General features: G+C 42.7%; 1 protein-coding gene across 7 annotated transcripts in view; it reads left to right on the top strand.

Annotated features, from left to right (window-relative positions):
- The window catches only part of TRAF1 (TNF receptor associated factor 1), a 60,395-nt gene that overhangs the window by 19,978 nt on the left and 14,468 nt on the right, over positions 1 to 25,949 (top strand). For 3 of the 7 annotated variants that reach the window (XM_043530347.1, XM_027823529.3, XM_043530348.1), the window contains 4 exons: positions 9,508 to 9,729; positions 11,974 to 12,058; positions 21,402 to 21,500; positions 24,531 to 24,692. In XM_043530347.1, the coding sequence (XP_043386282.1) occupies positions 9,508 to 9,729; positions 11,974 to 12,058; positions 21,402 to 21,500; positions 24,531 to 24,692 (568 nt within the window). Of the gene's footprint in view, positions 1 to 7,232; positions 7,396 to 9,507; positions 9,730 to 11,973; positions 12,059 to 21,401; positions 21,501 to 24,013; positions 24,112 to 24,530; positions 24,693 to 25,949 lie in introns of those variants that run through there. The other 4 variants (XM_037879734.2, XM_037879732.2, XM_043530346.1 and 1 more) reach the window with 4 other exon arrangements.

Raw genomic sequence — 25,949 nt, 5'->3', positions numbered from 1 at the left:
TGACTGCAGGGGTCTTATACTGCTTAAAACAATTAGATGCATTTTAAGTGAGCTTACGCATGATTTCTCTCTTAGTATCACTTTAAACCTTCTATTGAGAGCTGGATACACCGTTGCATAGCTGTAACCTCAGAAAAATCAATCCCAATTACATCAAAGCTACCCCAGTGGAAGAGAGATACAAGGCTGCAACATAGTTCTCTCTTCCTATTTCCATCAAGGATTACAAACTCATCTTTTAAGCATCCACTGATGCCTCCTTGAGGACAAGGGTGCTCCAGTCAGCTAAATATAAAGGGGCCCACTGGGTTTATTACCGCCTTCACCCTCTACCCCATTTGTTTTTTGTTGCTTCCCTTCAGTAAGGATTAATGGAGACATTATGTAAGAGAGTGGGAATGTCTTATCTGCTCGTTTCCTTTCTCCTGTAAATGTTTCCGCTAATCTGTCCCACCAAAGGCACTAAGTTTACCTATATTAATGCAAAAAGAAAAGGAGTACTTGTGGCACCTTAGAGACTAACAAATTTATTTGAGCATAAGCTTTCGTGAGCTACAGCTCACTTTGCTCACGAAAGCTTATGCTCAAATAAATTTGTTAGTCTCTAAGGTGCCACAAGTACTCCTTTTCTTTTTGCGAATACAGACTAACACAGCTGCTACTCTGAAACCTATATTAATGTAGGGTTCCACAGCAAACAATGAATTGTTGTCTATAGAGATGGAACATTCATATTTTGCCATCTGTTTCACAGTGAGACGATGTTAAATTTTAGCTTGTTTTTCCAAGTGTTACCTCTGGAGCTTTGGAAGAACTCTTTGACAGCCTGCCAGGTAGGCCTAGCCACATCCCCAGTGTTTCCTCCAAAGCAATGAGACGAAATGAGCAGGTAAGAATTTTCCAGTCTGGATCAGGCCCTGTCTACATTAAGAAAATCCACTGGTATAAACACATTAATGTAGTTAACATAACAACATAATATAATGAGGAGTCCTTGTAGCACCTTACAGACAAACAAATTTCTTTGGACATAAGCTTTTGTGGGCTAAAACCCATTTGGTCAGCTGCATGGAGTGGAAAATACAGCAGAGAGATATAAATACACAGCATATGAAAAGATGGGAGTTGCCTTACCAAGTGGGGGGTCAGTGCTAATGAGCCAATTCAATTAAGGTGGAAGTTGGCTATTCTCAACTGTTGAGAAGAAGGGGTGGAAATCACTTTTGTAGTGCTAATGAGGCCAATGTAATCAAGATAGCCCATTTCAAACAGTTAACAAGAAGGTGTGAGTATCAGCAGGAGGGTATTAGTTTTTGTAGTGACCCATGCACTCCCAGTCTTTATTCAGGCCTAATTTGATGGTGTTCAGTTTGCAAATTAATTCCAGTTCTGCAGTTTCTTGTTAGAGTCTGTAGCTGCAGCAGCAAAAATCCCTAATGTAGATGGGCTGTACCGGTGTAAAGCATGGCGTAATCTAGTGAGAGGCCAAAGTAAACTGCACTGGGTAAGCCCAGCTTTATGCCAGTTTGGTATGTCTACATTAGATGTTTGCACTGAAGTAGTGACAGCAATACAGTTACATTGTTGTGGATTTCCTTAGAGTAGACAGGGCTTGAATAGTCAGGATGCTTAAAACCAGAGGCAAGCTGGGTACTCTTCTCAGTTAATTTTTGTCCTGCAGTAGCGTAGTTTGCAAAAATTAATGAGCAAATCATGACAAGGAGGCACATTTTAGTCTTTGGACCGTCTCTTGTCTAAGATGACTCCTTGGTTTGTATCATGGAAACTGCTTTAGTGAATGACTAAAACAAGATCAGCATGGGACACTTCTTACGTTTTTTGACAAGCACCAAAGTGATGTTCCCAAACAGCTGGTCCTTAAATTAATTTCTTCACTAGTAAACTGAGGATAATAGTATGTCACAGTAAATATAAACTGGAAAAATACAGAGGTAGAGTGTGGATCAAGGGAAAAATATTGATTCCCAACGTCTGTGCCAGAGCACAATCCACCTTCCATTGAAGTTAGTGGAAATCTTTCCGTCTACTTCAATCAAAGTGGGACCAGGTCCGCAGTGTGTAAATGTAACATACAAAAGGTAAAACCACCAGTAAGTACAGTGAGAGGTACAACAACAAAAGCAACCTAAAAGAATGCATCTGAGACCAGACATGGGATGGTGGCAAAGCTGTCACTTTGCTCTGGATTGGTATCCAATAATACTTTACTCTTTTAGAGCACTTTTAATTTGAAAATCACAAAGCACAATGCGAACATTATAGTTAAGCCCCATGACACTTCTGGAAAGTAGGTATAAAATTATTAGTACCCCTATTGTATAAGTGGGTAAAGCTAGTCAAAAAGGTGATGTACTCAAAGTTAAGGAACAACTCAGTGGCAGAACAGGAAATACAGTCAAGAATCTTGACTTTGAGTCCTCAGCTGTAACTACTGGAAGTATTGCGTCTCATTGAGAGACTGACCTTACTTTATTAATTTAGAGTTTTTTTTCTAGTTTTAACAATTTTTCAGGGTCCCTCCCACGGCATACCTGCATTTTCAGCCATTTTATTTAAAACTATCTATGCACTGAATGGGCATCCAAATCCCATTCATTTTGTGTCTGTATTCAAACTGGGACTCTTAGCCCAGAAAATGTTGTAGATACTTGAAGTAAAATTTTCAAAAGCACCTAAAAGTGACTTATAAGCCTAAATCCCATTTTCAAAAGTAATTTAGGCACTTAGGAACCTATGGGTAATTGAAAGTCTTAAGTAGTTTAAGTGCTAATAGAAATTTTACCCTTAATCAAAATATGTCACTGCATTACATTTTCCCCTTAGATATAAAATTGATAAGCCACCCTATATAGTAATACACTGCCCCTGCAAAGCCAACATCAGTGTAATGGGTCTATAATATAGTCAAGCTTCAAATCTTAATCTCTTTGTGAGCCACATCCTGTTTTCGGTTAACTGATCTCATGTGGGGGAAATTTACCAGAGGAAATATCTCAAGTTTGGAAAGTACCAAAAACTTATCTTTAGTTTCTTTGTGTAATTCAGTGCCTTTTAAGATAAAGGTGTAATATTTTACAGAACCGTGAAGGCGAAAGAGAGGGAATAGGCTCACTTAACATACAGCAGAGACATACAGTAGTGTTAGCACATTGAGTTTTTTTGTCTCTCTCTCATTCAGAAACTGAAATTGACCCAACTGTATTACGGCCTCCCCTCTGAAACCATTAACTTCTATTTCTTTGCACTCCCACTTAAAAATGGCCACATTCAGACATATTTTCTTTAAAAAGTAATTCATACCCTGGCTGAGAATTTCTGCGTCATATTTCAACCCAATGTGAATTTTATGGTCCTAGTTCTAAAACTATGAAAACAGAGTTTTATAATGGAAACATTGACTGATCTTTGCCACTAGCCATTCACACCACTCAAGTTCTGGTTGTGTCAGTGTTTCCATATTTAATTTTGGTAACATAAAGGCCAATGCTATGGTATGCAACGCTGTCTATCTTGCAGTCAGAAAACAGAACATCTGTGAATAAGCTTGCACCACATTGAAGCGGGAAGCATAGATGGAATGGTATTAGGGGCCAATCCTACAATTGTTTCTCAACCTAAACTCCCATTCACTTAAGTCGCCCTTATTTTTAAGGCCATCAGTTTAAACATTAACCTTACCAAAACTTAGATCATGTTGCCACTTTCACATTTGCACCATCAAATATCTTATTAAAATTAGAAGCCTGATTTTTAAAAGGTTACACACGCAATTACCATGACTGCATGCACAAATCAGGTAATTGCATACCCATGTTGTTATAATTAGCCATTTGCACGTGCAACGACAGTAATTAATATTAATACTTAGCTTGTATGTGGCACCTTTCATGCACAGATCTGAGTGATTTGCCTGGCATCATACAAGGAAGCTATGGCAGCAGCTGGATTAGAATCCAGAAGTTCTGACCCCCGGTCTGCTGCTCTAATTATAAGACTACACTGTGTGATGTTTACATTTACGTAGCTTTGTAACCCCAATCCCCTTTTCCTCATTCTTGTTTTTATTTAGCTGGTAATATTTTCTGACAAAGCAAAGGACCAAATTCTGCTCTTGGTGACACTCCTGAAACCCCATTGACTCCAGTAAGATTGTATGGGTATAACTGAGAGAGGGATTTGGTCCAAGAAGGAGATTTTTAATGAACAAAATTAAAGGGCTGAGAACATAAATATGGGAAACCTCTCTTGGAACAACTGCTTGAACTCCTAAAAGAATTTGACCCTTCTCTCTGAAAATACCAGCCACCACAAAATGCTAGTTATTCATCTCTAAATTCCATGAGTAGATTAGCTGACAGCTGTGATTTGAAAACAGTCTTGGGCCACAAAACAAAACGAGCTAAAATGTTTTCTGTTACAGATAAGAGTTCGAAATGGTAAAGAAAACTGAGCAGCTGCCCATCTATTATGTTACATAAAGAGACCCTGTCCCTTTTGTAGCAGGTTTTCAGTTTGTGTTTAATACTTCCTATCGTTTTCAACTGACCTCTCAGAAGCCTGAAAATAAAATTTGTTTCCAACAATTTCATCCAAACATTTCCTGCTCTATCTTTCTTAAAACAATCATGGTTTCTATAGGCTGTGTTGTGCAAACACTACCAGGAGCAGTGCTTATAGAGTACAATACTCACAGTAGTGGGTGCTTGCAAAAATGGTCCTATTGTGAGTGCATGAGCACCACTAGTGCATGAGCACAGAGCATCACAGCTTTGGGGAGAGAATAAATACTGTAAGTCATAATAAAAAGTGGCTATCTTTTTAGATATAGTTCTCTCCAACTGTGTTTGATTTTTAAACTAAACTACTCTTTTGAAATCTAGAGAACATATCTCCCAAATGATGACAAATACTATTTTTTCCTATATTACTTGACATTGTCTATTTAAGACAGGGAGGTGGGAGTTTAATGGAAAGATTTTTGGGAACCTTTTCTCTTGCCCGTACCACAGATGTGATAGAACACTTGAAAAAAGAACATTACTATATTGTGCAGGCAACCAAAGAGCTGAGTCACACAACAGCCATGTGAGTGGAGCTGATGAATATTTCTGAGCTCTTCATAAAACACATTAATATAACTGTTTTATCACATGAGGGGGGGGAGGTGAGAGGCAGGAAGTTCAAGATCTTACCTAAATGTTTCTTTCAGCCTTTCTATAAAGCAGTACAGAAAATACAAGCAGAATCAAAGAAGTACTTTTGGGCAGGACTGGGCTAGATGGACCACTGGTCTGATGCAGTATTTGCACCTTTAACTTTCTCTGTAAGGGTCCAGTCCTGCTAAGTATGGAGTGCCCTCAATTCCCACTTTGATTGTTCTCTCAACTTGTCCTCAGGGGCGGGGGAAGAGAACCCCCTTCTTATGAAGAAACCTTCCTAGGTATGTGGTCTAAATGAAATCACTGAAAAGAATCTGGGGACTCTAGTGCAGTACAAACTGAAAGAGAGGCAAAAATAGGAGGCAGTTGCAAAAAAGGCTAGTGTCATTCAGGTGTATTCAAAGGCATGTCATATGTAAGACAGCAGGTAATTGTCTTGCTCTGCTCAACACTGGTGAGGTCTCAGCTGGAGTACTGTGTCCAATTCTGGGTGCTGCACTTTAGGAACGATGGGGACAAGTTGGAGAGAGTCCAGGGGAGAGGAACAAAAACAATAAAAGCTTCAGAAAACCTGATCTATGAGGAAAAATGGTAAAGGAAAAAACTGGGCATGTTTAGTTTTGAGAAAACATGACCCAGGGAGGACACGATAGTCTTCAAATATGCTCAGGGCTGTTATAAGGAGGTTGGTGATTAATTGCCATGTCTGCTGGAGGTAGGACAAGAAGCAAAGGGCTTAATATGCAGCAAGGAAGATTTAAGCTAGATATTAGGAAAAGTGTTCTATCTAGAAGTTGTTTGTAGTGGTGGAGCCCTGTTGGTCCAAGGATATTAAAAAGACGAGGTGGGTAAGGTAATGTATTTTATCTTATAACTATAAGGGCAGTTAAGTTCAGGAATAGGCTCCAAGGGAAGTTGTGGAGGATTTTAAGAATAAGTTAGACAAACACAGATCAGAGATGGTCCCTGTGAGCTACCCCAGACCCCCCACATACTGCAGATCTATGTGAGCCCTCCCCCCCCACCGGAGATCCCTGTGAGGTTCACCCACCCACCTACACTGCCATCCACAAACACTGGGGATCCCTGTGACCTTCACCCACCCCACCCACACATTGGAGATCCCCTGTGCGCTCCTCCAGTCCCCACACAGACATTGTGGATCCCCTGTGAACTCCCCAGGTGCTCCCCCAGCCTCCCCCCCACAACCACTGGGGATCCCTGTGAACTCCCCCAGCACCCCCACATACTGCAGATCTATGTGAGGTCCCCCCACCCACGCTGCCACCCAGACACATTGGAGATTTCCTATGAGCTACCCCCAGCCATCCACAAACATTGGGGATCCCTGTGACCTCCCCCAGCCATCCACACACATTGGGGATTCCTGTGAAGTTCACCCACCCCCACACACTGCCATCCACACACACTGGAGATCCCCTATGCATTCCTCCAGTCCCCACACAGACACTGCGGATCCCCTATGAGCTCCCCAGGCCCCTCCCCACTGGGGAACCCTCTGAACTCCCCCAGCCCCCCACACACTGGGGATCCCTGTGAGCTCCCCCAACCCCCCCCCCCCACATTGATGATCCCTGTGAGCTCCCCCACCCCCACCTTGGGGATCCTTGTGAGCGCCCCCAAACTCTCCACCCACATTGGGGATCCCTGTGAGCCCCCCCAACCCCCCACCATCACACACACCAGGGATCCCTGTGAGTTCCCCCACCACCACACCGAGAATCCCTGTGAGCTCCCCAGCCCCCACTGGGGATCCCTGTGAGCCCCCCCAGCCCCCACTGGGGATCCCTGTGAGCTCGCCCAACAGCCCCCCCCCCCCGGGATCCCTGTGAGCTCCCCCAGGTCCCACTGGGGATCCCTGTGATCCCCCCCAGCTCCCACTGGGGATCCCTGTGAGCTCCCCCAGCCCCCACACCGGGACTCCCCCCCCCGGGATCCCTGAGAGCTCCCCTGCGCCCCCCTCCCCCCCGGCCATCCCTATGACTCCCCCCCCGGGGATTTCAGGCCCTGGCTCTGGTTTCTCTTTGTGGCTGAACAAAGAGCCGGCCTCGGCCTCGGCCTCCCGCTGCCGCCAGCTCCGGCCCCCGGGTGCCGGGGGAGGGAAGCGCCGCAGCGGCAGGCGGCGGCTCAGACCGGGCCCCGGCCAGGGACAGCTGCGCGGCGGGCGGGCTCCCTGCAGCAGCCTGGGGCTCAGGTAAGGTGGCGGCCGGGCCGGGATCCCCGCCCGCTCCAGGCTGGGCTTGGACCCCAGGGCCAGGGACCCCAGAGCCTCGCAGCCGAGCGCGGGCCAGAAATCTCGCCCCCCCCCCGATCTCCCCCATCGCGGGCCAGGGACCTCAGGACCCCCCCGTGCTCCCCCCCCCCGGGCATGGGCCACCTCGACCCCCTGAGCCCCCACCACAGCCCATCCTGCTTCCCCAGCGCTCGGCCTCAGCCCTGCTGGGCTGAGCTGGTTTGGGTTTAGCGGGCAGGGGCCGGGGGGTGTCGGTGGCCTGCGATATCCGGGAGGCCAGGCTAGGTCTGGAGATCCCATTCCCGTCTGGCCTTCCGCTCTGTCGTCCCCCCTGGAAACACGTGTCTCCCGATAGGTCATTGCACAGAGAGAGGGGGAGAGCTGGCTTCCTCCTTGCGCTAAAGTCAGTAGGGGGGTTTTCAGGCCCCCCGACTGAAATAATCCACCCCATTCCCTATCAAGGAAAAGCCTTGTAAAGCCACCTTTATGGCATGTATAGGAGCCAATAATGGTTTCGGTTACACGTTCTTTAGGTCGTGCGTTTATTATATGAGACCCTGGGGGGAGGGAAATCGATGGAGGCTTTGGCCAACCCCCCAGTAATAATGCAGCTGGTATGCCGCAAAGGCAAGCCATTGACTTGGAGGTATTTGAGAATGTAGCTAGCTGGCCTCCTTAGTAGTAGGTTACAAAAACATCTTGGCTGCGATAAACACTCCTGAATGCCCCTGTGTATTTTCTGGCCACTGTTGGTGCAAGAATCTTCTTCTCTGCAGTTTCTACTATCTGGAACACCCTTTTTTATTTCTCGAGCTTGTTGACTTTTCATCTTATTTCAAATCTTAACTGAAAATAACTTTTTGATGCCTAGGCCTGTTAGAATCTCCCTCCCTCTCTTAGGAGTTTTGTATTAATCTTTACTGATGTAACACATTTAGGGATACAATATGTATGCAAGGTACCACAGAGAAAAGAAAACAGTACAATCTTACAGCTGTTTACACAAGCAAAAGTCCCACTGAAGTCAATGGAGACTTTCCTGCACAAGAATTACAGGATATCTAATCTAGGGCACTGATCACCACAGAAAAATGTGCAGCGTGTCTAGAAGATGGCCTTATAATTGTACAGTATTATATTCCTCTAGGTTCCTGGCTGATCAGAGCCTGTGTGGGTTTTTAGGGCAGGAAAAAATTGCATTCTGTTCTCTGAGCTAACATGAACATTGATTCTGTTTTTTCAGATTATTAGTTAATAACAGTTTCTGCTAATGTCACCACTGGTACCAGGACGGGTACTTCTGTATTAGTGCTGTCATGAGAAAAATGTGATTCATAAGGGTACAATTATGAATTATATTTGTTCAGGTTCTATATGTAATAAAACCCTGAATTTTCCAAATGGTTCTTGAGTCCTCCAGAGGCAGTGTTGGCCTGATTTTCACAGTGTCCATTAACTACAGAGGGAGAGCTGGAGGTGCTCAGCAAATCAGGCCCTATGTGTCTAGTGGCTAGAGCATGGCATTAGTTGTTAGTGGACTTGTATTTTCCTGGCTTTGCCTCTATCTTCCTGTGTGGCTGTGGGAAAGTCACTACACCTCTCTGTTCTGGAGTTTCCACATCTGTAAAATGCAATCATGGACAAGCTTTGGGTGAAATGGGAACTAGAGTTCTTGAGACTGGGGATTTACTCTACAGGAAATAATTCTGCTGTGCAATATTGACCAATGGTGGTATAGTTCTAAAAAGAACAGACATATTTACTTTGCCCTGAAAACAAACCTGAAAACTATGCAAAGCCCCCCAGCTTCCTCTTGATTATAATGTATCTGTTTTCATTTTGTGATTCAGGGGAATTTTAAATCTGTACAGTAATTTCCTGCTGGTACCTAGTCAAAACCCACCATGACACTTAGTCACACATGTCAGCTACAGATTTAATTAAACCGATCGCTAGATTACTACACAGGTTTGAAGTTGCCTTGTGGACTTTGATGCTCAATGTATTATTTCACATCTACCAGAGCGGGTGTCTGCTTGTTTCAGCAGTTAGTGTGTTCCACATCTTTCACAGCAGTTTACTTCAGATGGCTGAGAGGGCAGACAGAGTCTCTCCGGATGGCCCTGACTCATCTCCTGATGAAAACGAATTTCCCTTTGGTTATCCCACCAGCATCTGTGAGAATGTGCCCGATCACAAATACCTTTGTAGCAGCTGTAATAACGTCTTGAAGAAAGCCCAGCAAACGCTATGCGGGCATAGATACTGCTCGGCTTGCCTGTCATGGGTTGTACGGTAAGTTCTTTCAACAGGGGACCACGTGATAATGCATTTCTGCCAAGAAGACCGAAAGATTTCAAGTGGCTGATTCTGTAGCTGCAAACCTAGTAGGATGATCTGTTGTGATAATCTACTAAATAGAGAGAAAGTGCTAGAGTAGAGTTTGAGAGTATCTGGGATGTTGATAGTAGTAATTTTATCATCCATGTATTCTTCCTTACAGTGGGATTATTTTCAGGATGTATGTCTCTAGGCTTCGAGTGTGGTGTAGTGGTCAGGATTCCTAGGTTCTCCTCTTGGCTCTGCTGTTGTCTTGCTGTATAACCCTAGGCAAATTACCTCTCTATACTTCAAGTATCAGGGGGTAGCCGTGTAAGTCTGTATCCACAAAAACAATGAGGAGTCCGGTGGCACCTTAAAAACTAACAGATTTATTTGGGCATAAGCTTTTGTGGGTAAAAACCCCACTTCTTCAGATGCATGAAGTGAAAATTACAGATAACAAGCATAAATATACTGGCACATAAAGAGAAGGGAGTGACCTTACAAGTGGAGAATCAGTGATGACAAGGCCAATTCAGTCAGGGTGGATGTGGTCCACTCCCAATAAATTGATGAGGAGGTGTCAATACCAAGAGAGCGAAAATTGCTTTTGTAGTGAGCCAGCCACTCCCAGTCCCTATTCAAGCCCAAATTGATGATGTTAAATTTGCAAATGAATTGTAGCTCTGCAGTTTCTCTTTGAAGCCAGTTTCTATATTTCAGTTTCCCTTCCCAGTCCAAAAGGGAGAGCTCATAGGAAGGCTATTGTGAAGTGACTTTAATATGTGTAAAATGCTTTGCAATTCTTGGATGAAAGGTGCTATGGAAGTTTAAAATGTTATTATTTTAGAACATTATAAAGTGCACAGTGTAAAATCTGGGTCAGTGCCCAGTGAGGAGCCAACCCTCAGAACCATCGCAGCCTTTTTGCTTGGAGATAGATGGATATTGTTCTTAATGGGTTAGCTGCTTCTCCCGTCTCCTCTTTAAGGGCTAGTCTACGCTGACAATGCTGAAGTGCTGCGGTGCCTTGTGTGGTCGTGGCGCAGCGCTGGGAGAGAGCTCTCCAAACGCTCTACGTAAACCACCTCCATGAGGGGCGCGGCTCCCAGTGCTGGTGCATTGTCTACTCTGGCGCTTTACAGCGCTGCAACTTGCTGCGCTCGGGGGGCGGGGGGGGGGGGGGGTTCACACCCCTGAGCCAGAAAGTTGCAGTGCTGTAAATTGCCAGTGTGGACAAGCCTTAAGTATATATCCTGATTAAACTGTAACAAAAAGCTGAGTCGGTCAGCCAGCCACATGTGACTGGCAGGTCAAAGCATTACGATGTAATGGCAGTTTACACAGAATGCATTTGGCCTCCTAGGCTAAATTCTGTTTGCTCACGCTGGTGTAAATCCAGAGTAACTGCTGCAGTCAGTGGAGTCACTCAGGACTTGCGCTCCTGAAAGTAAGAACAGAATTTGCTCTGTGCGCTTATATCTTCTCATGACAACCTTGTAATGCAGCTGGAAACTGAACCAAGCAAACCTGCTGAGCTAATACATGACTCGGCTGGATGGTAATTGCAGCATCACAAAAGTGCTTACCTCTTCCTGAAAAGCGTTGGTTTTTCCCTTTAATTGCACAAGTATAAATGCTAATTTAAGAAATATGTTAAATTAAAACCAAAGCATTTTGTGGCGGTGTGATCCTTCCAACTGGAAAGTATGATGATGCCACTTTAGCGTTCACTCCAGCACCAGCTATGCCATTGCCCTTCACGTGTACACACAATAGCCAGTTTTACAAGTCAACACAACAATGGTGGCCTGTGTGAATGAAGAGAAGATTGAGCCCTGAGATATATCCTGGCAATTAAAAACCTAGCCACCTACCAGAGAAGAAAGTATATCACTTCTGTGTTAAAAGACTTCAGATTTCAGGTTATTGTACGCTACATGAAGTTAGTGCCTACCTCACTGAGAGAAGCAGATTCCCAGCATTGCTGGCTTTGTAGAGCACAGTAATCATGATGGTTCAGATTTTGCAGATAGATGCTTAAAAATTGTGGACTTTCAATGGGACCAGGATTTGGCCCTTTTACCATAAAGTGGGTTGACCTTGAGCTGAAAGTCATACTTCTGTTGTTTTTTTTTTTAATTTGTCATTCTTGAAACAGAGGCTCTCTTAACTACAGTTCACAAATAATTTTTTTTATTAATTTTTTTCCACCAGAAACAACAAAAACCCAGTTTGTCAGAAATGTAATGCAGAGGATCCTGGAACAGTAAATGAAGGAAGCTTACTGGCAGAAGAAAGGGTATGTAATCGTGTTTGTATTGATGTTTCATTTGTCTCTCTGGGCTAATGCTAGAGTCATTGAAGTATTATTTTTTAGAAGAGGGAATAGTAAAGAAAGTGATGGTGGCTGATTCCGCAGTTGTGCATATTAACCTAGATACCTTAACATCCTGGACGTTTCCTCAGTTCTTGATCCAAAAAGTGTTCGGATGTAAGTAGCACCTTGTGAACTCCACCAAGTTCTGCACCAAGAAGCCCTAAAATCTGCTGCAAAGTTAACTTATTCTATGGGCATGAAATACCCTTCATTCCCATCTTCCCACTCCCAAACACACCACCTCAATTATTGTTGTTATTGCTTAACATCATATTTTGGTCGCACCTACAGACCTCAGCCAGCTCAGTGCCCCATTGTGCTAGGCACTGTACAAAAATGTATCCATGCCTTAACCAAAGCCAGCCAGGGAATAGAAGGAGGCAGAAATGTAGGTGGGAGACAAAACTTTATCTGGAGCTGATCCAAAACTCTGAAATGAACTCCCACAAGAACTAAGGACCATCACTTACCTCCCAACTCTCTGTTCCAAGTGCAAGGTGCCTTTCTTTCACCTGCCTTCTCTAATAAAAACACATAGCAACAGATATGTTTACATATAAAAAAAAGCCAGTACCAAACCAAAACACACCAATGCATACGCTTCTCCCTCTGGGGAGAGGATGAGAACAAACCTCGCAGGACAGATGTTAGTTACATTACCTAACACACTTCTGGAAGGCGGCTCAGATAATACGGCGATGAGTGTGGTACAAGAACCTATATAGAAAAGAGTAGAATAGACAAGACTGGCTAGCTGTGTTGCCTGGAGAACACCGTGGGAGCCAGGGGGCCTGGAGAACATCACAAAAAACTCATTGTTGAAAGTAATCAGACAAAAATATTCACTGACAAATTTTCAGGGGGGTTTTAATTAAGAATATTTTTGATGATGAATATTTTCACTATATTTTGGGTTTTGGCTCCTGAAATGTTCTCAGAACAGCTTGGCTCAGAATCTCCTTTCCCTCATGTGTGCCAGGGAGTTGGGGAGCTCACAGCTGGCATCAGTGGTTCAACTCCTCAGATAACAGCTGCTGCACTATTCTCCATGGGGACCAGTTCACTCCCCTACACCGTGGCTACAAACTGGACCTTGGCTCTTTCTCCCAAATCCCCTACTCCCTGGTTTCATGGAACAGTGCAAGAAAGCATGCTTGGTAATCCAACTAAGTCTCCCTCGTGGAGAATGATGTGGAGCAAAAGGCATCTGCAGCTACGTCTCCGTGGGGAAAGGAAAAAGAAAACAAAGTACTGGGCACAAGGCACCCATAAAATGATAATTTTGAGATAAAATACTGAATTCTGTAGGATCTTGGGAAAATGTCCAATTCTGCAGCAAATCCCCACAGCTACAGTATTGCAGAGTACAGGGGGCCCAGGTATAAGCCTAGGTACAAACGAAACCGTTTTGTACTGCTCACGATACTCATCAATTCTGTGAAAACCTCGGGATTTCTGTAGTGTGGGACTTCTATAAAACCGTTAGTGGGACTTTCTGTAAAACTGTAGGTGGGATGTGGTGACCAAGGCACCAGTCTTGTCAGCTGATCCACAGGGGTAGACCCTAACGCCTGCACAGAGGCCTGCGGAAGTTCAGTGGGGCTTCACACAGACTTGAGGACTCTGCTTGTGAATCAGCTTGCAGGGCTGGGGTTTGTAAACAGTGTGAATTTGTTAGTCTCTAAGGTGCCACAAGTACTCCTTTTCTTACTGTGAATAATAGACTCCTTAGCAGGTTTGCTCATTTGTCCCTTATCAAGGCCCTCCCCTCCACCTCTCCTGTGTCTTTGTCAGACTTTGCTCCCGCATACTATTAGTTTGCTTATGTGTGTGTATGTATGTATATAATATGAGAAATAAGTTTTCCACACAACAACAATAGCTTATTCCATGATCTGTTACTGAGGTAACCTTTGGCCTCCTGGGCTGATTCTTTGCCTCCTTTGTTTGATGACCCTCTGTGTGCTACAGCTAACTGAGAGGTATTGAGCAGCTGCATGATTTATTGAATTCAGCTGGAGGATCTGAGGGCATTCCCCTATACCCGCTGCCGCCTCCTACACACTGCTACGCAGGGGGCTCGCCTGGCACAGGCTTCTACCCTGTGCTGTGGGTGCACATCCCCACCTGGCTCCCCCACATCTTGCCCTCCTTATGCAGTATAACTGTACTGATTCCACTCTATAGGGACCATCGGCAGCTGCATAGGAACCGGCTAGAATTGACTGTAAAAGGCTTGGGCCAGATTTAGCTCTCATTTACACCCATGCAATATATGGTCATATGCTGGCTGGAAATAAGAATGTGGGGCCCAGTTCTCCAGCCAGATTCTTATTCTGAACACCGTTATCCTCAGTGCAGTCACAAGGGGATAAATGAGAGCAGAATTGGACCCATCCCTGAAAAAAGTCATGGGGACTGGCATTGGTTAACTTTCCTTCTCTGAGTGGGTGTGTTAGGCAATTCAACCTAAATCTGGGGGATCTTAAGTCCCGGGAAGAACTTTCGTGATGTTGAAACAAGATCAAAAGTATTTAAAATACAAATGTGATTTTTTTTTCTCTTGTTCTTTCCATGACTGGAGTTATAAAAGATGCAATTTTGGATTTCTTTTTCCAAAATTGTTCGTTAAATTAAAAACTTGATTTGGAAGGGACCCAGGCTAAGACATGAGACTCGTCTAAGCATTGTTAGGGGTTTTTTTTAAGTAATTTCAGAATATCATTTGTGTTTGCATCCTCTGGCATGGAACTGACTGCTCTGTAAATTACATGTTAGCAGGATGTTTGATTTTTTGAGAATAATATGACAACAGAGATCCAGTGACATCTGTTCCTCTCCATCAAGTAACAACTGTTAAAAGGTCTATAAGCCTTTCATTTTTCTTGTGCAGAGAATGCAGAGAAAATATGGCCCCTGTGTGTTTTATCTGAATGGTGCCAGGAAGCATCCAATAGCCTATGTATTTTTAAAGTTATATATACCCCTGAGATTTTAATATTACTGTTTTTTCTTTTCCCCTTCACTTTGTCTCCCAACTGTTAAACCATAAAAGGCGTTTTCCAATGTGACAGGTATATCAGATGGTTAAGACATTTATGGAATAAGTAAGATGATAGGATAGGTTACTTTTTAATAAAATTTGACTTTATATAAAATGGGGACACAAGCCTGAACAGTATCTTGCGGGGATTTCCCACAGCAATAAGAGTTTTCCCTCTTAAGATTTTGGTTTAGTCTAGTGGTTCTCAACCTATTTAGTGTTAGCTGGGCCACAGGTTGAGAAACACATTGCCCCCCACCTAAACCCCTACACAAACTCTATGCTCAGTGCCCTCCACCTAGAGACCCCTCCACAGAGTGGGGCCAAGTGCGGAGAGCTGGGCATGGGGCAGAGACCCTGACCCTGGACCTGCTGCTTGGAGACCCTGACCCCGACCCCCACCGTGCTGGGGTAGGGGGCAGCCAGGACCCCGACCGTGGACCTCACCAGGACCCCGGACCCCACTGTATGGTGCCAGGCGGTAGCCGGCTGCCTGGATCCCAGACCTCGCCGCAAAGGCTGTGGGGCATCCAGGACCTTAACCCCAGACCTTACCAGGACCCTGAGCCCTGGTGTGTGGGCCGGGAAGTAGCCAGCTGCCCAGACCCTGCCACAGGGGGCTGGGCAGTAGCCGGCTGCCCAGGCCCCGAGCCCTGCTGCCAGCCAGCTGCCCAGATCCTGAGACCTGTGGGCTGGGCGGCAGCCGGCTGCCTGGACTCCAGACCCTGCTACAGGGGGCTGGGGAGCAGCCAGGATCCTACCCCCACACCCTGCTGGGACCCCATTGTGGGAGGCCGGGCGGCAGCCAGGACCCTGCCCCTGGAACCTGCTGAGCATGACCCATAGAATAAGTCCAGGATTTTGGTTTGGACTCATTGCAGAAAAGAGAACAACTGTGACATTTGGCTCTGGATTAGAACTTCCTCCAAGTTCTGAGGTATATTCGGGTCTGGGGCAGGTTGCTTCAGGCCTGACTTTCCTTCTCTTAAGATGGAAGTCAACCCTTATGCAGAATATGGTGGGTATTTTGGCCTTGTGGTATCCCCCTCCACAGCGCCCTCCACCCTTAGTAAATAGTTTTATTCGCTTTTCAATATATTTGGTGTTCATAAATCTGAATGCTTGAGATGAAAGAGCTGTCAAGGCAATTAAGAGCTTTTGCTGTGGAATTAGAGTCAAACCAAAGATTTAGTGCAATTTAAGGGTATGAACATTATTGCTGTCAGTTGGCCAGAATGATAGAGAAGAGATGGTTAACCATAATATAATGAAATAGAGAGAGAAGATACTGTTTCTCTCTCCTTGGACTTGATTCAAAGCCCCATGATGTCAATGGGAATCTTATCATTTACTTCATTGGGCTCTGGATCAGGCCCTTTTGTGAGGGTGGGGAAGTTCTGTGTTGGTGTTGCTGTTGACAGACTTTCCATTGATGTTCTGGGGGGCGAGAGCTAGTGGTTCAAGTGAATGATCATTTGAGGGAGTGGCCTGGGTGGAAAAAGAAGAGGTGAGAACCCCCTGCTCTTTGCAGTTCTTTCACTCACAGCTTCTTTACTTGAGCTGTGTCCATAATGATTAACAAATGTGAGAGTGAAACAGAAAGCACAAAGGACATACATGCCATTAGAGAAACCCATGTGTCACCAGGACTGTCCCTCTGAAGTTAGATACATTTATAATAATCTGTTCTGTAATGCCAGGAAATTCTGAAGTTGTGTTTTTTGTTGTTGTTGTTGTTTTTTTTTTTGACGTAGTAAAAAATCCACAGTGGGGTTGTTAACCTGCTTTTTCTTTTCTTTGGTTTTGGTCATTTTCCAGCTGTGCACTAGACTGAAGGACTTCAGTAGCCAGTGCTGGTTGATTCAGAGAAGTAACTATATTGAATTGCACTGTACTGTAATATTGAATTAAAATCTACATTAAGCAACTGGGGCCAAATTCTGCACTCATTCACACCTATGCAATTCACACGATTGCTTTAAATATATGCAACTACAGCTTGTATATAGAAGTTCTGTTGAGGGTGGCATGGCCTAGAGGGCTGAGTTTGGGACTGGGAGCCAGGAACTCTTGAATTCTGACTTCATTTTTGACAATAACTTGATCAGTGCCCTTGTGCAAGTAAAATGGGGATACTCGTATTTATGTATCTTTGGGTGTGGTTTGATGGTTTATTAGTCAATGTAAAATGCTTTGAAAATGAAAAACACTATAAATGGTAAGTGTTACTATTGAAAAACTATGTTCTTAAGAACCTGGACATACAGTTTGCAAGCTATCATCTTTTTATAAAATATAGACTGGATTATGTATTACAAGCAGACTGAAAACTGTCCAGTAAGCATCTATTTTTAAATGTACAGACAAAGGTACAAGTGTTCTCGTTTTTCTAGGTTTTTTTTTTTTCATGGAATAGATTCCACTGAGGCTTTTATTTTTAGTTCTGTTTCCAAGCAATGGCTGATTTCCATACCACTACAGGACAATTTATGACATCAATGCACACAGACCCAAGCACAGACTGCTTCTCTTGCTTAAATACACGTACGTGTAAGAACATATACCAGACAAGTAAGGTCAAAACAAACAGCATGAAATATGTTTGTTCAACAAAATGCAAAAATCCCTATATCCCAATAAATGATTTTTTTTGCCTTACTGGAACTCTTGAATATTTAAAAGACTGTGACTATTTGTTAACTAATTAATGTCATTTTCAAGGAGGAAGTTGTTGAAAGGTTGCTTGTACTGATTAAATCCACTCATTTCCCCCCATTTATAAAGTTTGGTTTGTCTGTATAAAAGCCTGACATTGCAAGGTTCAGTAATAATATAACCAATAGTCTACCAAATAAAATATAACTAATTAATCAGATAATTACAGTTATGAGGACACTGTTCATCCAAGAGACATGGAACAGCCATTCCAGAAAGCATCCGTCTTCCATTAAGTCTGGAATCCTGTCTCCAACCACAGCTAATGCTATATGCTTCAGAGACAAAGTGTAAAACACCCATCATAAGCCTAATTGCACTGCTTTTTTCCAAAAGGGAGAATTCCTTCCAACCCCAGCTAGTGGTCATCTTATGCCTTGAAGCATAAAGATTTTTAGTGTAAATGTTCTAGAGCAAGTAACTAGGAGTTACAATTCCTGAGTTCTGTTTCCAGGTCTACTGTTGACTGACTGACCCTGGCTAAGTCACAAAAATTCCTGATGCTCCACAATACCCATCTGTAAAAATGCTAGACCCAGGGGTGCTAGTCTTGATGTAATTTTGCCCAAGGAACTGAAACATCAGAGGAAGCAAGAAAATATCTCTCTACTCCTTTGCAGAAGTTATAAGTGGAAGCAGAGGCAGAAAGTAGTTCTCTAGACGATGTGCCATTGAGCAATATTAACAAGCTTGGAACCCGATTCTGCAGCCTTACTCAAGTGAATAGTCTCATTTACTTGAATGGGGTACATGCATGAGCAGTGGTTGCAGGATTGGGTCCTACTTTGCCAGTTATATCATCATCATCAAAGTGTTATAAATCAACTGCATTAGTGAAAAGGGATGTCAGAACAGGAACCATTTCAGATTTTTGTTTCAAGCTTATAAATAGTTCCCCTTCCCCTCCACAACAAAAAGACCATGAGAGCTGATAGTGGGTCTCTACCTGCAGCTCAGAGATTAACGCTGTCAGTGTTTGCCTTTTAGGGAAGCTTGCTGGATAAGGTGAAGAGTCTGCAAAGAGAAAAAGGAACTGAATACGATTGCAGTCTAAAAATACTTTATATGTAAAATAATATAAATGGATTTTTTTCTAAAATGAAAGGACTCAAATAATTTTACGGTTTACTGATATTTTAAGGATGTTTTCAACTTCTGACAATGCATTGCTGGTATATTAATCATTACAAAGATCTATATGTAAATGAGTCTCACAACAGTAATTCGGGTTTCAGAGTAGCAGCCGTGTTAGTCTGTATCCGCAAAAAGAACAGTCTCTAAGGTGCCACAAGTACTCTTGCTCTTCTTACAACAGTAATTGTTACTATTCGATGAAATTGACTCTAGTTCTTTAACATTGGTTTGACCTGTGTAGACAGAACTAAACCATCTTATCTTCTTCTTACATGGCATCTCCATTACTGGAGGTTTGCAGCCATGGTAGCCCATTCTGTAGGATCCTCTGCTAATCGTATTGTAGATGACTAGATCTTTTGATCCACCCAGGATACCACCTCATCCATCCCAGGTCATCTTTTTCTGCCTCATGTTCTTCTGCTATCAGCTTTCTCTTCCAGTGCCTGTAAACGTGCATTGCCCACTGAACCTCTTAAAATGTGCCCTACAAATCGAATCTTTCTTTTCATAAAATCTCTAACTGGTATTTGATGAGTTCAAATAATCTCCAATACTTTTTTGTTGGTTATGTGAGCTGTCCATTATATTTTCAGAATTTTCACCGTAATTCAAAGGATTGTAGTTTCTTTATCATTGATTGTTTGAATGTCCATGTTTCACACAGACCACCACACAGACCAAATTTAACCAATTTCACACAGACCACCACACAGACCAATTTAACACAGACCACCACACAGACCAAATGTACCTGTAAGTTCTTAAGAGTTGGAATGTAGTCTTCAGATTTATGTCCTTTCTCATCAGATATTTATTCTTCCAGAATATCTCTTTCACTCTTGCTATTCTGGTGCTGACTTCAATATTTCCTCTTTTCTAATGATACCTGTCTTATAACCAGTTTAAAAAGACGTTGTGTAAGGACCATGTTTTTTAAAAACGGGTTATAACACAGCTTGGACAGTACAATTACAGCATGAAAACCAATTGCTACAGTATGAGGGATGAGCCCCTCAGTATTTTCCCTTTTCCACAGTTTCTTGACATTTCAGTCTTACAGCCCAGATCTCTTTAGTTCATTTTGAACTGGTGACTTTTTTCTTTTAATTAGTGTACCAAATGAGCAAATAATTTTGTTCCCTGGGCTCATGGATAATGCACAGGTTAGCACTTTGTTATTGCTATATTGTTTTCTAAGGATCTTTCCAAAGGGAAGAGGTGAAGGCCCTGTTCTTGGGTTAATTAAACCTGGATACGATAGAGCACTGTTTGAAAATAGTGATCAAGAGGGAAGAAGTAGATGAACTGGTGGCACTTTTCCTTCTCTGTCTCTTAGTGAGGTTGTAGGCTGACAGGAGTAATTTTTTTCTAGAAAGCAGGGAAAGCCTCTTATTATTCTCAGTACAGTGATGAGCTGTTTCATTTGTGCACTCCCTCCCCTGGATTTTCCATATTTTGATCTGTGGGGAATCTGCAGTCTTCCAGGCATTGTGTTCCTAATACTTGTTGAAACTCTTTCATAGAATCTCAGGGTTGGAAGGGACCTCAGGAGGTCATCTAGTCCAACCCCCTGCTCAAAGCAGGACCACTCCCCAATTTTTGCCCCAGATTCCTAAATGGCCCCCTCAAGCATTGAACTCACAACCCTGGGTTGAACAGGCCAATGCTCAAACCACTGAGCTACTCTGTTCTACTGTGGCTATTTTGCTTGTGCAAGATGTGATATTAAAAGGCTGCAGTGATTCATGTTTTATTTATTTATTGCATGGTTCTTCACAGTTAATGCAAGAAAATACTGTATAGTGCTGGAAAAAATGCATGTGTATGGTTTGGATTTCTCTAGGACACTAGGCAAACTAAATGGAAACAGCCTGAGTTTGAGAGGGTGTACCCCCTCCTGCTCCTCATTCAGGTTGAGTCTTAAATCCTCTCTGCAGCAGGTAAAAGAGGTGTTAATGACCCCAATAATTAAATGCATACATTAGAGTGGCATGAGGCAGGGCCCTCTATAGTTAAGGTTCCATCAGCACATTCTTTGCATACACCTGTTTTCAGGTTTCTGAGTAGGAAAAAACTTTATACTGAAAGTTTTCACTGGGAAGGGCACATTTTTATTTTTAATAAATTAAAATCACCTCAAATCATTTAATTTTTGAGCTATAAGAAACAAATAATAGGATTTCACAATCCTTTGGCCTTTTCCTATATACTCGTTAAACTAAATAATATTTTTGCAGAAGATTAAACATAAAAGAAAAAAAATCAAGGTTTATGAAGCTATAAAGTCCCAGCCTGTTCCCATCTCATAGCTGCTGTTTGGATCATTTTATTGACCAGTGTTTGACTGCCCATCTTGTTGTTAATTTCCAGGCTTTCAGTGATGCTGCCATTAATAAAGAGATTTCTGAATTCAAAGTGCACTGTGGGACCCCTGGATGCAGTTGGTCTGGTATCATGAAAAATTTTGAAGTAAGTTTAAAGATGACAGTTTCATCTTCCATATTGTGTCTCATAAGTGTGCAGTGGGGTTTTGCTAGTGAGGATGAACATTGTGTCATGGAGGCATGTTCCTGTGATGTTAGAAAAACATGGGGATTTAGGACCCGATTCTGCAGTCCATCCTTATTCATCAAAGCACTTACTTACATGCATAAATGTATGCGTCTTAAGCACATGCCTAAAGTTAAGCATGTGCTTAAGTGTTTTCCTGTATTGGGGTCACAAAGAGAATGAAGCCAGCTCTTTAGCTGGTGTAAGTCAATGAAGCTTCATTGAAGCTCAAAAGAGTTATAGTAATTTATACTCGCTGAGGATTTGATCCAGTGATGAATGAAAGTCAATGAAAACTTCCCATTGATGTCAATGGGGTTTAGATCAGACCCAACATGTTTTGAATGATGGTGAAGCGTACATTATAAAAATGCATGTGTGTGTGTTTGTGTACGGTGTCTGTTCCAGGACATTAGAGAGACAAAGTGGGTGAGGTAATACATTCACCTGGAATGGTCCCTTGAAATATGTGTTAACTACTTACGCTAAACAATATGTTCCACCTTGTGTTTGGCAGTCACACTCTGAATGAGTTTCGCAGATCTGAAGAAAAGTTCTGTGTGGCTTGAAAGCTTATCTCTCTCACCAACAGAAGTTGGTCCAACAAAAGACATGACTCCACCCACCTTGTCTCTCTGAAAATGCTTGTGTCAGCTGTAGTTTTTCCAGTAGGTTTGAGTATAACATTATGGGCAAGGACCTTGTAAGTAACCCTCAATGAAGCCCATAATACCCTGATCTCCAAACTATTATTAGGAGCAATGTGCTTCCTATGTTTTTGTAAGAAAAATAAATCTCCCAGGGTAATATTTGGGAGGCAGTGCTCATGGGGATATTGGCACAACAAGGGGAAACAGAAAATAGACTTAGAAAGAAAAACATAGCTGTCTGACTCTTGTTTATTTAGAATGTTACAGTCTTTCTTTGAATACTCATGTGAAATGATAAAGGTGAAATAGACAGACAGTGTTTCAGAATCTGCTACATGTACAACAATCATAAAAGAAAATTCAAGCCAATATGTAAATAACACGGGGGGGGCTTGACCCTCTCTGCATAATCTTGAGGACAAAAGAGGGCTTCGTAGTTAAATGGAGCTGTAGCTAATGGCCTCTTTCCACCCAGTTTAGAAGTGGAATGTGGTGTGCAGTCAGTCTCTGTATATGAGGAGCTGCAGAGATGCTGCTGTCATATTTTTCCTTTATTTGCTAATTTTGCACACATTTTCCGTTTGTCTGTTCTCCTTTAAAGAAAACTCTACCCCGTTTTGCTCAGTGCCATAGTTCTGAGAGTTCAAAAGGTGCCAGGACCTCTCTCAGCATGAATACACAGAAAAATGGATTTGAAAACAAGGCGTGTGATTAAAATTGACATTTCTGAGTTCACTGCCGGAACAGTTATCTTGCTTTAAAAAAAAAAAAAATCATTTGTGACATGGTCAGTGTGAGAGCCTCAGTGAAAGAGACTGTAATAAACTAGTTTTAGTCCTGCTTCAATGCTTGATGAAGTATCAGAAAAATAAGGTATAAGGCCTAATTCCGTGAGGTGCTGAGCACATCTAGGGATGTGTTGAGTGTGCCAACTTCCTCTGGAGTCACTGGTACCTTATCGGACTGGGCCATAATGTCTAGACAATAAACGTTTTGTATAAGTATGGAACATTTAGGGCCAGATTCTCTGTTGGTAGAAATCAGCATAGTTCCTTTGACATCAATAAAGCTACACTGATTTACATCAGAGGAGGATCTGGCTCTAAAAAGTTTTTGATTTAGACAATTAAACCAGGTTGATTGTAAATTCAAAAACACTCGATTGTTTTAAAGCTGAGCAGCATTACAGGATTTTATAGAGACCTTGGGCACAAGGCCCCTTATAAATTATTGTTATTCTCCATTATAATTACTGAAAGTTCCAGTAGTTCAAACTATTTATATTGTAGACGTAAATCTTCTACTCTGCACCCTTTTCCTCCATGCACTGAGGACAAGCATTGCGATTGTTGCAGTGAGGTGTTATAATCGGGGTAATGTTAAAGGGACGCTGTTGATCACATTTGGCCTCAAAATTTAGATTTTTGTAAAATAAGATTTTACAGAACTTCAGGCCAGTAGAAATGTTTCCATTATATTTTGTAAACAATTAAATAGACTTAATTGATTTTCATTATATGAGCTGAGAGAAGTGCAAATAGTGATAAATAAACTCGATTTAAGAATTCTTTTGAATGCTGTTACGAACCATGACCAAGTTGTGTACTAGAGGCTGTGACAGGATGTCCTTTCATGTACCCTGCATAGCGGGATAGAGCTATTCTGCTGGCTCATCTTGCCATCCAGAACAGTTTGATCTCATTATTGCTCATTTGCTCTCTGACTAGAGAAGATAAAAGTCAGGGAGTCTCTAAGGCAAGGAGATAGGCTGGTGCTGAGACAAAGGAAGACCCTTAAAAGAGCCAGCTCAGGAGAGAGCTCACACTCAACTTTGTGTGTGTTGTTTTAAATTAAGAATAAAACAAAGTCCCAGGAACGAGGTGAGTTTTGGACATTAACCTGGCTGTGACTATGTCAACACTTGGAGCTGGACACACTCATGCTAGCTACCGTACTAGTGTCGCCATAGTAGCACGGGCAGTGGGGAGTGGTGGCCGTGGACTAGCTGCCCTGAGTAGAGATCCAAGGGGTCCGGGTGAGGTTTGTGCTGGGGGTGACTAGCCTGTGCTGCTGCCACCCCTGATACCGCGGCTACACCTCTATGTTTAGTGCATCAGTACATCAGCTTAAGCCGGGAATCACACTCCCAGTTCTGTGTGTCAGACAACGGGGTGGGGAATTTGCCTATTCACAGAGGCCACATGGTGCAAAAAAGATTCATGCAGGCAGAATGGAGGACATTTGTAGACACACGTATCTGTGCAGGGTTACATCTTGGTTTATAACTTTCAACTTTCAGGACCATCAGAGCCTATGTGAATATGCTTTAATCCCTTGCCATACCGGCTGTGGACAAATGGTGATGAGAAAGAAACTTGCAGATCATTTGGAGAATGGATGTGTTAATAACATGACCACATGCCAGAAATGTAAACGGAGGTTATCCAGTAACGAGTACCAAGTAAGAAGATTTATTTGGCTTAAAACAAAATAAGGGTTTTATAATCGTATCTTGAATGTTCCACAGCTTTCACAGCTGTCTGATTAAATATTTCCTCCTTGTTTTGTTAAAGTTATGTAGCCGGAGAATGTTTCATTTTTCTGACTTTGCTAACTTTTCAACTGCAGTGTAATGTTCCATGATGTATTTGCTGGAAAAACAACAGGTGTATTTGACCATCCTTATGTAGTGCTACGAGAAAGAGAGAAAATGTGTGTGTGCACACTTCATTTGGGGGGAGGGCAGCACTTCTTGCCATGTTCTAGCTCCCCTTTCAACCAGCACACCTTAGTGTGAAGAGGATAAGAAATGCAGCCAGAAAACCACAGAAAGATCCAGAATTTAGATTTTTTTTTAACTTACTTCAAAATTGGCCAATAAATTAGCAAGTTTGTATAGCAGATTTTATTCAGACAATATTTATACTAGATACCATCAGCTTTAACTTTATTTTGGGGAAGTTCTATGGCCTGCCTTATACAGGAGGTCACACTCGATGATCACAATGGTCCCCTCTGGCCTTGGAATCTACTAACTTTCCAAATCAACGGTATCTGTGGATCCCAGGCAGAGCCTAATGCAGTGAATACATTGTAAATTCATTCTGAAATCTCTCTCTTATCTGTAGCATTTAGACTGTTCGGGCATATTTAATTTTGTTTATATGTTTACATTATGCTTATCACTGTTGTAATTGAGGACCTTTCAATACATATAAAATGAAGACCCCCCACCAGATGTGTCTGTCTAAAGTCAGTCCAGGTTAAAAAACAAAACCCAACAAAAACTTCCCTGCCCCAATGGTAACTGATCATTTGTTTTCTTTGATTACTGTGCCAGGTCCATGCAGGTTGCTATCACTCTAATTTAAATGCATTTCTCACTTCCTGCTTAGAATTTCTTATAAGAGGGCAACCTTATATCAGACGCGTAACTAATTTTTTATTCTAAAAAATTATCCCAGTGCCTTTGATTCCATCCTTTTTGTGTGTGCACCACAGTACAGTAGGTTGTGCTGATGGGGGTGGCCTAAGGACAATACACTAGCTGATATATAGTACACTGTGTGGCTGAAGGCGGAAACAGCGTAGTTGGGTAGAGTTAAAGGGATGGGAAGATAGTTGCTGATCTATACAGATAGCTTAGCTGGTACACATCTTATCATCGTCTTTTTAATTGTAAAAGTTCATGATAAAACTCCTAAGCCAAAAGCAGTAG

This window comes from Chelonia mydas, chromosome 16 (assembly GCF_015237465.2).
Source record: "Chelonia mydas isolate rCheMyd1 chromosome 16, rCheMyd1.pri.v2, whole genome shotgun sequence".
Taxonomy (NCBI): Eukaryota; Metazoa; Chordata; order Testudines; family Cheloniidae; genus Chelonia; species Chelonia mydas.
The sequence above is the reverse complement of the archived record's forward strand: the minus strand, read 5'-3'. Positions and strand labels throughout refer to the sequence as shown.